This window comes from Staurois parvus, unplaced genomic scaffold (genome assembly GCF_062004578.1).
Source record: "Staurois parvus isolate SC_StPar_1 unplaced genomic scaffold, SC_StPar_1.0 ptg000561l, whole genome shotgun sequence".
Taxonomy (NCBI): domain Eukaryota; kingdom Metazoa; phylum Chordata; class Amphibia; order Anura; family Ranidae; genus Staurois; species Staurois parvus.
The window spans coordinates 3,656,034-3,669,101 of NW_028318357.1; the positions used below are offsets into that span (position 1 = coordinate 3,656,034).

At 39.8% G+C, this 13,068-nt stretch overlaps 1 protein-coding gene across 2 annotated transcripts in view; it reads right to left on the bottom strand.

The window, feature by feature from the left end:
• CFAP206 (cilia and flagella associated protein 206) overlaps positions 1 to 13,068 on the bottom strand; it is an 88,171-nt gene that overhangs the window by 58,368 nt on the left and 16,735 nt on the right. For both annotated transcript variants that reach the window (XM_089691317.1, XM_089691316.1), the window contains exon 3: positions 2,622 to 2,705. In XM_089691317.1, coding sequence (XP_089547443.1) covers positions 2,622 to 2,705 — 84 coding nt within the window. The remainder of the gene's footprint in view (positions 1 to 2,621; positions 2,706 to 13,068) is intronic.

The following is a 13,068-nucleotide window of genomic DNA, read 5'->3' on the forward strand; positions in this document are numbered from 1 at the left end:
GTTTTCTCTGCCCCCTAACACTTTCCTCTTAAGCTGCAAAGCATCATGGAAATAATAATCTCTCCTACTAAGCTCACCCCTGAATAAGGCCTTATTGTGGTGGTACAGACTTTCATCGGTTAAAGCAAGAAGGCAACATTACCATTCTTTAAAAGGCAGTATAAGTGGAAATGAGCCCCAACTGTGCTATTATGAGCAATGCACACAAAACAACACACATCTGATGATGAGCTATAGGAAATAGTTAATTGTCACCTATAGCTTCCACAGACACAGTTGGTGGCTGACTGAAATATTATGAACAATTTTTTCCCTTATACATCAGCTCTTTAAACTGTATTTCTGCTTTTGCAGTCAAGTTTGAGAAAACCCCACTGTATGTTTTTTATGTGTTTCCATTCGCACAGGATACTGTATCTGAAGCATTAAAAAATATTTCTTACCTGTTAGATATTTCTTAGGAGAAGGTATCATGGCTGAGTTCATGCATTTCTGAATACGTTAAGCATGAGGCTGTCCCAATAGAAAGGCTAAGGACATGCTGAGTTTCCTCTCATTAACATAGAATTGAGAAGCCCAGCTTCTAATCTTTAACCCTTTGTTAAGATAGACAGTGTTCAAATCAAATTTATAACTGAAGGGATAAGATCTGCTAGCACCAGGTTAATTATGGCAAACACCATTTCCCAGCCTCAGCATAAACAAAGAGAACTATGTAAGATATATCAGTGCTGGAATTTCTAGAAAACAAAATCATCTAACAGAGGTACACTGCAATTTTTACTTTTTTAAGTTATGCTATGTGAATGGGAACATGTAACGGTTATAAAATAGGTATTAATACAAGTTGGCTGCAAAAGTAGAAATTCACTTGTTCTACACCTTTTGGGACTGCTACCATCACTAGGAGAAAACAATAATGACAACTAACAGTCACTAACAAGAACAGAGACACTTGAAGTGATGCTAAACTCTGGTTTAAGAAAAAAAATATTTTATTAAAGTATGCATTCTTAAAGAAGATGTCTGGGGTTACTAAAAAACAAGCGCACATACTCACCTCTATGCTGCAGCATCACAATAATGTTGCAGTTGTCCCCTGCTTGCTCTAAAACCAAGGACTGAGTGATCGCATGACTGCCTATCACTCAGTCCTCAGTCAGCTTGGAGTGCAGAGCAGACACTGTCAGTCACCACTCTCCACTTTACCCCTCCAGCACTCACTGGAGTGGCAGGCTGGAGAGGAGGAGGGGCAAAGCCGATGTCAACTCTCAGCTACGCACTCAGAGCTGGAGCCAGCTGTCAATCAGGCAGCTGGGTGGATCCCAGCAATATGGCTGCAATCCTTGCAGGGCCTGAAGCGGCTCTGTGACATCAGTCAACAGCAGGACATCTCCTGTGACCAACAAGAGAAATATGGCCATACATTTCTATTAATTAAAAAAGTACCTTCTATTGCTCTCAGCCTCCTCCCAATTTTTTTTTTGCTGTGATCTGACTTCCTGTTAGAGCAGGGGTGTCAAACTGGCGGCCCTCCAGCTGTTGTGACACTACAAGTCTCATCATACCTCTGCCTTTGGGAGTCATGCTTGTAACTGTCAATCTTGCACTGCCTCATGGGACTTTGTAGTTTCGCAACAGCTGGAGTGTTGCCAGTTTGACAATCGTGTGTTAGAGGGTGGCTATGTTCCTTCTCTATGGTCCCATTGTATGAGGGACTCAGTGGCCCTCTCTGGCTCACTGAGATGGACTATGGACCAGGGGCGGACTGACAACTCATGGGGCCCGCGGGCAGTAGGGGATCATGGGGCCCAAACTCAAAAAAGCCTATGAAAAAGGTACCAGGGGCATCTCATGGGGCCCCCTACTGACCCCAGGCCCTCAGGTGGTGCCCGAGTTACCAAATGGTCAGTCTGCCCCTGCTATGGACTATGAGTTATGGGATTTGTCGTGTGCATAGAGCAGTACACATGACTACAACTAACATGCATGGCTTGTTCCAAAAAAAATGAAAGTGAGCGGGGGAAAAAGGAGAGGTCTGGGAGCTCACAGAGGACATTATAAGGAGGCAGAGAAATTATTTAATGAAAAACAGATTACAAGGCTATTACGTAGCGGATGTGTATGTATTATTTTTTGGAGAAATTGGATATTGTTTAGTGTCACTTTGAGATCAGCTTTATTTTATTTATTTTTTACATTTATAAGTTTAACAGTTTGTATCCATTTTTTCATTATCTTCATACAATCTAAACATTTAATACTGTATGTGGTAAATCAAAGCAACTTGCTCTGCAGCTCTTTTATATGACTAGGCAGCCATATAAGACATGCGTCATTGTTCCAAGCTTTGCCAGGTCATTCCAGTTCTGTAAAGGGGAAGCAATCACCTAATGATGTGAAAAGGAAAGCACAACTCTAACTGCTGGCTATATAAAAGACATATATATATGTAAAATGTCATGTTTACCTGTCTAAAAAATGCCTTTTCTTTAATTATAGTGCTTAGTTCTGACTAAAATAAAGAATGAAAACACAAAACCACAATATATTCCCTTTGACCAAAGATATACATATTTTCTGAAAAAGAATATGCAGTATATAACTGCTACAGTCGTTACCTTAATGAGCTTCTGTACATCATTTTTTGTGAGAACACGGTCCACATTAAAGCCATTCCTTGAGTCTAATACTATAGCCTTTACCTAAAAAATGTCACAAGCAAAAATAAAAAAAAAAAACAATATAAAATAATGTACCAGTCAGCAACAGTTGTAAACACATAGGCTCCAGCTTCAAACTTACTCCTCAGCTATAAAGTGATTGTAAAGCCTTTTTTTTAAAGTGGAACTTTAGTCAGAAAAGTAAGTCCTGCTAAATCACTTCAAGCTGGATTCTTTTGCAGGTGAAACATTTAAAAATAGGTGCCTATACTGTTTAAAATCCAGTAATACGCTGTCTCACCCTGCTCTGCACATGCACAGTTGCTCTCTATTTTTCGGCACTGTGACAAAAATGTTGAGGCTGATCTGCTAACAAGTCTAAAGATTTACTGCTGCTCAGGAGCTCTGGACTTCAGCAAAATGGCAGCCTCCAGCAAGAAGACACAGGAACAATACCAGAGGCAATTTACAGCAACACCAATTTTGGTAGTATAATTATTAATGTGGAATGTATGTTCCTTGCTATGGAGCATTATTTTTTATCATGTTGTTCTAGGTAAAGTTCTGCTTTAATGAAAAAAAGATGCTACATTTACCTGCTCTGTGCAATGGTATTGCTCCTCTACCTCCACAACTGGAGCCCCCCCTGCTCCTACTTTCCTGCGGGTGCAAGCTGTGTGCTATTGGGGCACCCATGCAAGCGTGCTCCTAAACTGGGCTGTGTGTGTCCATAGACACGCTCAGCGATGCTCAGCCATGCATCCCACAACACCCCCCCCCCTTCCTCCTTCCTGAGTCTCCACTGAGACCAGGAAGTGAAGAGGGAAGTGCTGTAATCCAGCACAGCACTGGGTTGTTGACAGGCTCAGGTGTTTGGAGGGGTAGGGGGAATAGTTAGTGGGGAGACTTTTACCTTGCAGGTAATGCTTTAAAGTGGTTCTAAAGGTAAAACTTATTCCCTGCATTAAAAAATGTGTGATTACTTGTGAGCTACTATGGTAAATCGTGATTAATCAATTTAATGAATAAATAAACCCACCTGTGGTTCGCTGACACTCACACTAACTCATCAAATAGTGCTATGTAACTCAAAGTAATATATAAAAAAGTGCCGCGCTCCCATATAAATATCTTATATTAATAAAAATTATGCTGTAGATCACATATATCACTCTATATTAAACAAATATATTACTGTGCTAATTACCTTTGTGAAAACAAAAAACCAGATCAGTATATCCAAGTCCATATTTAAATATAAATATGAGTGTGCACAAAGTCCTCTTCCGATTAGTTCAGCATAAAAAGTGCCACTCCCAAAATCCACGTGCAGTGTGTACTTAGTATGCGCTCACCTTGTGTTTTGCCTAAGATGATAGGCAAAAAACGCTTGTTGTCCTCATAGGACTGATGTAACCATATTCCTCCTTTTGTAAAATTCCTCTAGATATAAAATGGACCTTTGTAATAATATATTATTCGACCTGGGGTCTCTCCAATCTGTCAGTATACTGTATACTGTATAATGTGGGTGGGTACACTTGGTCTGTACATGTAGAATGTGTCTGAGGCTCTCAGTCCACCCACCACTGCAAGTGGGGCTGAATTACATCACTGCTTCCTGGAGAAAGGGATGTGCCAAAACCAGTGGCTGGGGGAATAGGAGGCATAGCTGTCAATGGTCTTACAAACAAGAAGTCAAACTACTGACTGACCCAGAAGATGGATGACATATTCAGTGAAGGTAGGAAATCAGCAACAAGAACATGTAAATATGTTTTTGCCCAGAGTTTTGCTTTAAGAGCAACAAAACTAAATACAGTATGAATGACTTTTTCCTGATAATTTTACACTGATATATAATATACCAAGGCAGCTTTATTTTTACTGAAATATAATATGTGTAGATCATACAGGATAACTCTACATGCCAAACACGCAAAACTTGATCATCTTCATATTTTTCAGTTTTAGTGACCACACAAGTTAAAATATTTTAAGTAGAATGCAATGTAGTAACAGGATGCTTTCACATAATGATAGGACACAAGGAATGCTCTCGAGAATAGAGTCCAATCTAAGTTCGTGAGCTTTGCCCATGCTACAGTTTTTTGCGCTTATTTCAAACATCCATGTGAGCCAATGATGTATTTAATAGAATATAGAATTAAATAGAGTATTTAAGTCTATATATTTATATATCAGTAATATAGGTGGAGTGCACAACGGTGATCAATCACACTACATAGCAATCAGGCCCTCCCAAAGGCCAAATATAGAAAAAAGAAAATTGAATTTCTGCAAATAAAAAACTTTTATTGCTGAAAAATCACCATACGGAAGAGTGATCCAATAAAATGGACAAAGCTATACATCATAGTGTTCAACAAACAGTTTGGGGCTATTATGTTAACGCCCTTCTTCAGATCAGAACACATAGTGAAATACAAAATGCTACTTTGATCTATATATACATACATCATAATTGGAATCAATTATATACATAAAAAAGTACATATGTGTGTGTGTGTGTATATATGTGTATATATATATATATATATATATATATATATATATATATATATATATACTTTTATGTTTTTTCCTTAATGTATCTGTGCTTTTTATAATAGGTATTTAAGTCTACATCCCACATCTTTAATATGGGGACGTTTCTTCCTGACAGAATTTTTACTCTTAAACCACCACATTTATTAGACGTTCATCTGTTGTGCATTCCTTTTATGGTTCATTATATAATTGATTACAATTATTGTGCATTTACATATTGATCAAAGTAGTATTTTGTATTTCAATATGTGTTCTGATCTGAAGAAGGGCGTTAACATAATAGCCCAAAACTGTTTGTTGAACACTATTATGTATGGCTTTGTCCATTTTTCTGGATCACCCTTTTGTATGGTGATATTTCAACAATTTCTTTTTCAACAATTTCTTTTTCAACAATTTTTCAACAATAAAAGTTCTTTATGTGCAGCAATCCGAATTTTCATTTATATATATATATATATATATATATATATATATATATATATATATGAATCTGTTTTAATATTAGTCTCCTTAACCACTTAAATCCCAGCAACTTAGACCTAAATAAACCCCCTGAAGGCCCATGGCTTTTTCAGGTTCTGGATAGATAGATTGTCTTAAAGTTGCTGATTTGATTTGCAGTCAACCTAGCCAACCTTGATATGGTTGTTTGGGGACAGATAGCACTTTCATTTGATACCGTACTTTACATGATATCTTGTAATTTTTCTTTTAGAAATTAGAGAAGAAATGGTGAAAATTATTTAAAGAGTAACTCCACTTTTGCTGAGAAAAAAAAGAGTCTGCATCTCTTTACATGTGATTTTACATGTGGAGGACACAGCAAATACGTGGAAGAAGGTAAGAAGGTGCTCTGGTCAGATTAGACCAAAATTGAACTTTTTGGCCTAAAAGCAAAACGCTATGCATGGCAGAAAACTAACACTGCACATCACCCTGAACACACCATCCCCACCGTGAAACATGGTGGTGGCAACATCATGTTGTGGGGATGCTTTTCTTAAGCAGGGACAGGAAAGCCGGTCAGAGTTGATGGGAAGATGGATGGAGCCAAATACAGGGAAATCTTAGAAGAAAACCTGTTAGAGTCTGCAAAAGACTTGAGACTGGGGTGAAGGTTCAGTTTCCAGTAAGACAACTACCATAAACATACAGCCAGAGCTACAATGGAATGGTTTAGATCAAAGCATATTCATGTGTTAGAGTGACCTAGTCAAAGTCCAGACCTAAATCCAATTGAGAATCTGTGGAAAGACTTGAAAATTGCTGTTCAGATGCTCTCCATCCAATCTGACAGAGCTTGAGCTATTTTGCAAAGAAGAATGGGAAAAAATCACTCTCTAGATGTGCAAAGCTGGTAGAGACATCCCCAAAAAGACTTGCAGCTGTAATTGCAGCGAAAGGTGGTTCTGCAAAGTATTGACTCAGGGGGGCTGAATAAAAAAGCAAGCCACACTTTTCAAATATTTATTTGTAAAACATTCTGAAAACCATTTATCATTTTCCTTCCATTCACAATTATGTGCCACTTTGTGTTGGTCTATCACATAAATCCCAATAAAATACATTTACGTTTTTGGTTGTAACATGACAAAATGTGGAACATTTCAAAGGTATGTTTACTTTTTCAAGGCACTGTAACATTCAATTACAATATGATTTGTGTCACTATAGTATATGCTATATCATTTATTTATTTATTTATTTATTTATGTTTGCTAGTTTTATTTCCTATGAAAATGAAGTTACCCTTTCAGAAAAAAAAAAAAATTCTGGTGATTTTGACCGTGTAAAAATGTAGAAGATGAGGTGCAATGTCATTTTTTTTCAGATTTTTTCTTTATCTTGGACAAAACAATATCCAATTACTTGTTTTTTCCACATTATGGGGAGAATATATTGCATATAAACAACGTAGTGTATACATTATATTTTCCTTATGAAGCTTTTTTTCTCTCACACTTGACATGGCAACAAACTCCATCACTGAAAATATTTAAAAAAACGCCAAACATTGCACAGATGTATTATATTGTGAATATTTTAAACATTTTAAATAATTGTTCTATATTAGGGTTACATGAAACTGAAGCAAGTAAAAATAAACCAAATTGAAGCAAAAAAATAGAAATAAAATAAAAATTGTTGTTTCTATGTATATACATTAAGTAGGTAAACAATCACAAGCAAAGCATAGAGGATGTAGATGTAATATATTACACTTACAATGTATTAGAGTATGTGCACAGCATGAGATGTGGACACAAGGCACAAAGGAGGAAAAAGCACAGCTGCTTGGAGCTTCCTTGCAGCTGTCAGGCAGGAGATGCCAACACTGGTACACTCAACCTGCTTCAAAGAAGAGTCATGCAGCATTCAGCAGCAGCAGTCTATGTGAGCAGACTGCATCCTCAGCTACTGTTAGACTGGGAAGGAAATGCATTTTGGAGCCCCGACCCTTTTTCAAGCCTAGGAGTAAAACTAACAGGCGGAATTAAATTGCAGCAGTGAGAAGACACTACAGGGCCATCGGAACAAAAAACTATGCTTATGTAAAATTCTCTATGTGTGGGGAGACTTTTACTTATTTGATCTTGGGAATCGGCATCTGTGGACTTAGTTCTCAGTATTGAAAACAAAGTTTATTTGGGAAATAAAAACTGGACTCCATGAGTGGAATGAAAAAAAGAGAGGAGGATATAAACTTTGTTTCTGAACTGTTAGCCCTCTCCACATAATGGCTAATAGAGGGAGTCTCAAGCTAGTAGAACCTAATGTATAACGGCAAACATGAACTGATGAAAAGGATACATAGTACTAGCAGTTGCTATATAAATTAATGAACTAATGAATAATATAAAAGCAATTAAAAGAAGATAAAAGAGAAGTGTGGCTTTAAAGTTAGGATCTTTCCCCAGCCTGGACCAGATAAGTGATGTCAGCAGACAGTGGACTTCAGCCTGCTGTCAGTTGAATACGGGTCACAGGAGTGCAGAATGACATGCACTTCTGTGATTCACGGAAGTACAGCCAAAAGAGCTTTGGCTGTACTTCTCATTAATGAAAAATATAAAAATAGTATATAAAAATACATAAAACTATCACCAGTGTGTTTACCATGAAAATCTAAAAGGTCTCAAGGTGACATAGTCTGTGGACCTCTTCTGCGATGGAGTCACATGGGAGAACAAACTCTATGATCCATACTTTTAGACCTTAGGTAGATTTGGTGCTTTAAAGGAAAAGTGTCTCAGGGATATAGTCCAGGCTCCATTGTTCAATGAGCCCCTGTTGTTCCACAAATCTGCACTTAACGTTCTATTTTTCTTCCTACATATGTCTAAATTTGGAGTGAAACGTTGTAATAAATTTTACAAATGACAAACGGAATAATCCTAGTTTTTTGGAGGTGGGACATAGCTCAAGGTAATAATTTAAAGCTTCCTCTATTGGTTCCTGGGGGTTGCCTTTATAAAAGGATTTGGCTTTTAATACCTGATGTGGATGATGTACCGTAATCTACAGTTTTTCACTGAGCCTATAGAATTGGCTTCGGGGAATAGTGCTCTTTTATTTAGGATTGTGGCAGCTCTGAGAAAGTATGTACAGTATGAATTACCAGACCAAAATATTTGTTAGGCTAATTGATTGTTGTTCCATATACAGTTAAGTTCCCAGGATCCCATAGTGTGGTTGGCATAGCTGGGCGTAAACTTTTGCCTGTTTTGGATGAAGGTCACAACTAGTAAATCAGTAAAAAGTGTTTTAATCCATGTAAACCTATTGTAAGGGATACTAAATGCAGATATCCAGCAAGGATGACCACATCAGTGGGTTGCACCTTAAGAAATCAGACTGAAGGAAGATAAATTGTGTTGGAATTATACTACTTGTCTTAACAAACTTCAACACCAGTAAACCATAAACAATATAAGTGAAAAATAACCATGAACGCAACCCAAGTAACAACCTGACTATGTACAAATGGAGGGAGCTTACATAAGCAGGGCAGAGTTTGGACAGAGAGCAGAAACAAGGGAAGCAGGTGCTGGGATGCTGAAAGCAGGGTACAGGGAGCAGGTCACAGAAGCAGGTATCATGCTACAAGAACAAGGATCAGGATCAGGCAGGGACATGGCTTGCAGGAAGAACACTAAAGCACTTAAAGCGGGGCTCCACCCAAAAGGGGAAGTTCCGCTTTAGGCTTTTGTCCTTCACTCCCCATTAAGGATTGGCACCTTTGGGGAGAGAGGAGGGAAGCGGGTACCCGAATTCGACAGGTACTGGCTCCCACTTCTGCTGCGATTGCCTAGGCGATCGGAAGCAGAAGTTGTCCTCCCCTCTCTCTCTGTAGTCTTCTGGGACGTGTGACAGGTCTCAGAAGACTACAGGGCCATTCACAAAGTGCAGCGCTTCTCGCGCATGTGCAGTGGGCACACAGCCGGGTGCCCACATTGAAGATGCCGGCGCCGGGGAGAGAAGACGGCCGGTGAAACCAGCGGTGGTGAGGACACCACTGGACCGAGGGACAGGTAAGTGTCTGTATTTTAAAAGTCAGCAGTTTTTGTAGCTGTCGACTTTTTTTTTTTTTTTTTTTGAGCTGGAACTCCTCTTTAACTTCAGTCAAGAGCAGGATTATATACCTGCCAGTAACCAAGTCAGGTGCAGCCTACTTACCTGGACAGCCCAGCTGCTGGGAGACACCCGCTGGTGGTCACCATATCTATGCCCTTTAACTCTGGGAACCACAGTGCTAAAAGAAGGTGACCCAGGTGATAACACAAGTCCTGACATCTATGTTATAGGAGATGGATGTATATAGGGAGCTTACATCCAGGGACACTCAGATATAACTTGTATGAAGGGTTCCAAGAGCAGATTTTTAAGGTGTTTAGGAGGTGTGGCATGTCACAATGATGCCAGCCCATATGTGTATTGCTCTAAGCATTCACACTGTTACCACAAAAAATGCACTGCAAGTAGTTCATTGCTGCCGAGACGGTTTCTCCCTTTTTGCTGATGCTGATGTACAAGTTGTTTCAGGAAGCCCTTTCTGTTTGCTCTAATAATACCACATGTTATTGTCTGGTTTTATAAAAATGCTTGAAAAGTGGGATTCTGGTATAATAATTGTCCACATAAATGTGAGATCCCTGATAAAAAAGGGGTTCATCAAATCCAGTTTTTCATTGAGGCCCATGTAAATCAGTGGATATAGTTCTCTATCTTTGACCTCATACACAGGAAAGCTATGTGTGTATCCTGTGCCATTTTCACATAACTTGAAGTGTTATGCAACATACTTGGCACGTTTGCTAGGGTTGTATTGTTTTATTCCTAGTTCACCAATAAAGTGAATCAGTGATTCTTCAACAGCAATGTACTGGTCAGGAGTGTACTTTTCTGAAATGTAGAGAATAAATATTCTATCACAGGACAAATTTTAAAAAAGCGGTTGTATAAGGGGCCATCCCTGCTCAGACACAGTTCGTTGTTATTAAAGTACAAAAACATTAGCAAAATTTGATACCAAGTCTGCTTCATGCTCTTAAAATAGAGGGGTGTTGTCACTGTCAGGGGTCAGGCTCGGAAACCAGTACCTATAGCAGTAGAGAGGCTCCCACCAACCAGCTGGATAAGTATAGCAGCCGGTCTCCCTGGCAGATGACATAGACTCACCCCAATCTAAGCACTAACCGAAGTTCACCAGAGCTCCTGATGGTGGAGATGCATTTTTCTGCATGTTAGTACAGGCTGTGACCCTCAGGATTTCCCCACCAGGAGTTGAGAATGTCAGGGTTCAGTAGCAGATAGGGCAAGTAGGGATGAAGCAGAAACATTGTCAGTAAACAAGCCAAAGGCCAGCAACAAGTGGTCGCAGGTTGGGATTAAGTAAAAGCATATTCATGGAACAAACCAAACGTCAGTAACGAGATGCAGACAAGGACGGCAGCAGGAGTGACATGAGCTGACGCTATTGGCTGGATAAAGCACAATAACCTGGCAAACAGGAAGTGCAAAGGCATGGCTAAAATAGGAAGTTCATGGGAAGAGCAAGGAGCTCAAGGTTCATCAGAAACAAGGCACTAGGCAGAATTGTCCAATGGCTCAGACAAGGAATTGGCTCAGCAAGAAGAGACATTGCCAGACACAGCAGAGGTTGCAGGTTCAGAGCCAGGTACTAACATGTGTTTTATAAATTTGTAGGTTAGTAGATGTGTACAATCTAATGGTGGACTTTTTAGTGAGGCCCATATTAAATGTAAGGCCCAAAAATAACTTCAGCTCTGGCAAAGTCACAGGTTCCCCAGATTCCCATAGTAATCAGGATTCTATGTCAAAAGCTGCTGAGCAAAACGGTTTGTTTGGTGAACAATCTGCAAATAACTGAAAAAAGTCAACTGGAGTGAGATTTTCTCTGGAGACATTTATTCCTGGTTTTCCAGTGCCCTTACAGGATTATCAATTTCCTCGGGCACAGTTTCCCTCCATGTTCTGTGTTCTATCTCTGACCTGTGAAGCCACTTACGGAGAACATATTCATATTGCATTCATCCACAGAATTTTCTACTGCACGATTTTTAGCTGTGCCACTTGAAGCAGCAGCTGAAGTTGTATTCAGTTGAGGAGAGTTGCATCTCTCTCTCTCTGGGCTTTATAGATGAAGATTTCTCTTAATCAGAATCTAATTATTATTATTACACAGGATTTATATAGCGACAACAGTTTGCACAGTACTTTACAATATAAGGGAGACAGTACAATTACAATACATTTCAGTACAGAAGGAATCTGGGGCCCTGCTCCTGGAGCTTACAATCTAAAGGAAGGGGGAGGTGATACAAAAGGCGATAGCTGCGGGGGATGATCTGGTGGAGGTGATTCAAGTACAGTTCTTAAGTGGATGTGGGGTAGGCTTCCCTGAATAAGTGAGTTTTAAAAGATCACCTAAAGGCAGACAGGGTGGTGGCTGACCAGACATACTGTGGTAGGGAGTTCCAGAGGATGGGAGAGGCTCTGGAGAAGACCTGGAGGCGAGAGTGGGAGAAGGTGATGCGGGAGCTAGAGAGGAAGATGTCTTAGGAGGAGCAGAGTGGACGATTTGGGCAATATCCGCAGATAAGGTTGGTGATGTAGTTAGGGGCAGTGTTGTGGATGGCTTTGTAAGCTGTGGTTAGTATTTAGAATTTTATACATTGGGTTAGTGGAAGCCAGTGAAGGGATTGGCAGAGAGGGGCAGTAGTCACTGATCGGTTGGTAAGGTGGATGAGCCTGGCAGCAGCATTCATAATAGACTGAAGGGGGGATAACCTGTGTAACAGTAGACCAGTGAGGAGGGAGTTGCAGTAATCGAGGCGGGATAAAACCAAGGCATGGATAAGTTGTTTTGTGGTGTCACTGGTCAGAAAGGATTTTGGAAATGTTCCGGAGGTTGAAGCAGCAGCATTTAGCCAGTGATTGGATGTGGGGCCCAAATGAGAGATCAGAGTTTAGGATTATGCCTAGCGTCCTGGCATGAGGGAAAGGACTAATGGTTGTGCTGTTGATCTTAATGGTAAAGTCATAAGTGGGGATCGGGGAGGAGGAAATATTACAAGCTCGGTGTTGGAAAGATTGCGTTTAAGGTAGTGATGTGACATCCATGCTGATATGTTGCTTAGTAGATTTGTGATACGTGAGGAGATTGAGGGAGTGAGCTGGGGAGTGGAGACATAGATCTGGGTGTCATCAGCATAGAAGTGGTATTGGATGCCATCTGATTTGTCCATACTGCTATCAGTGGGCTCCTATATTGTGTCTGTGTGATTGAGCTTATCACTGATCTCATCAT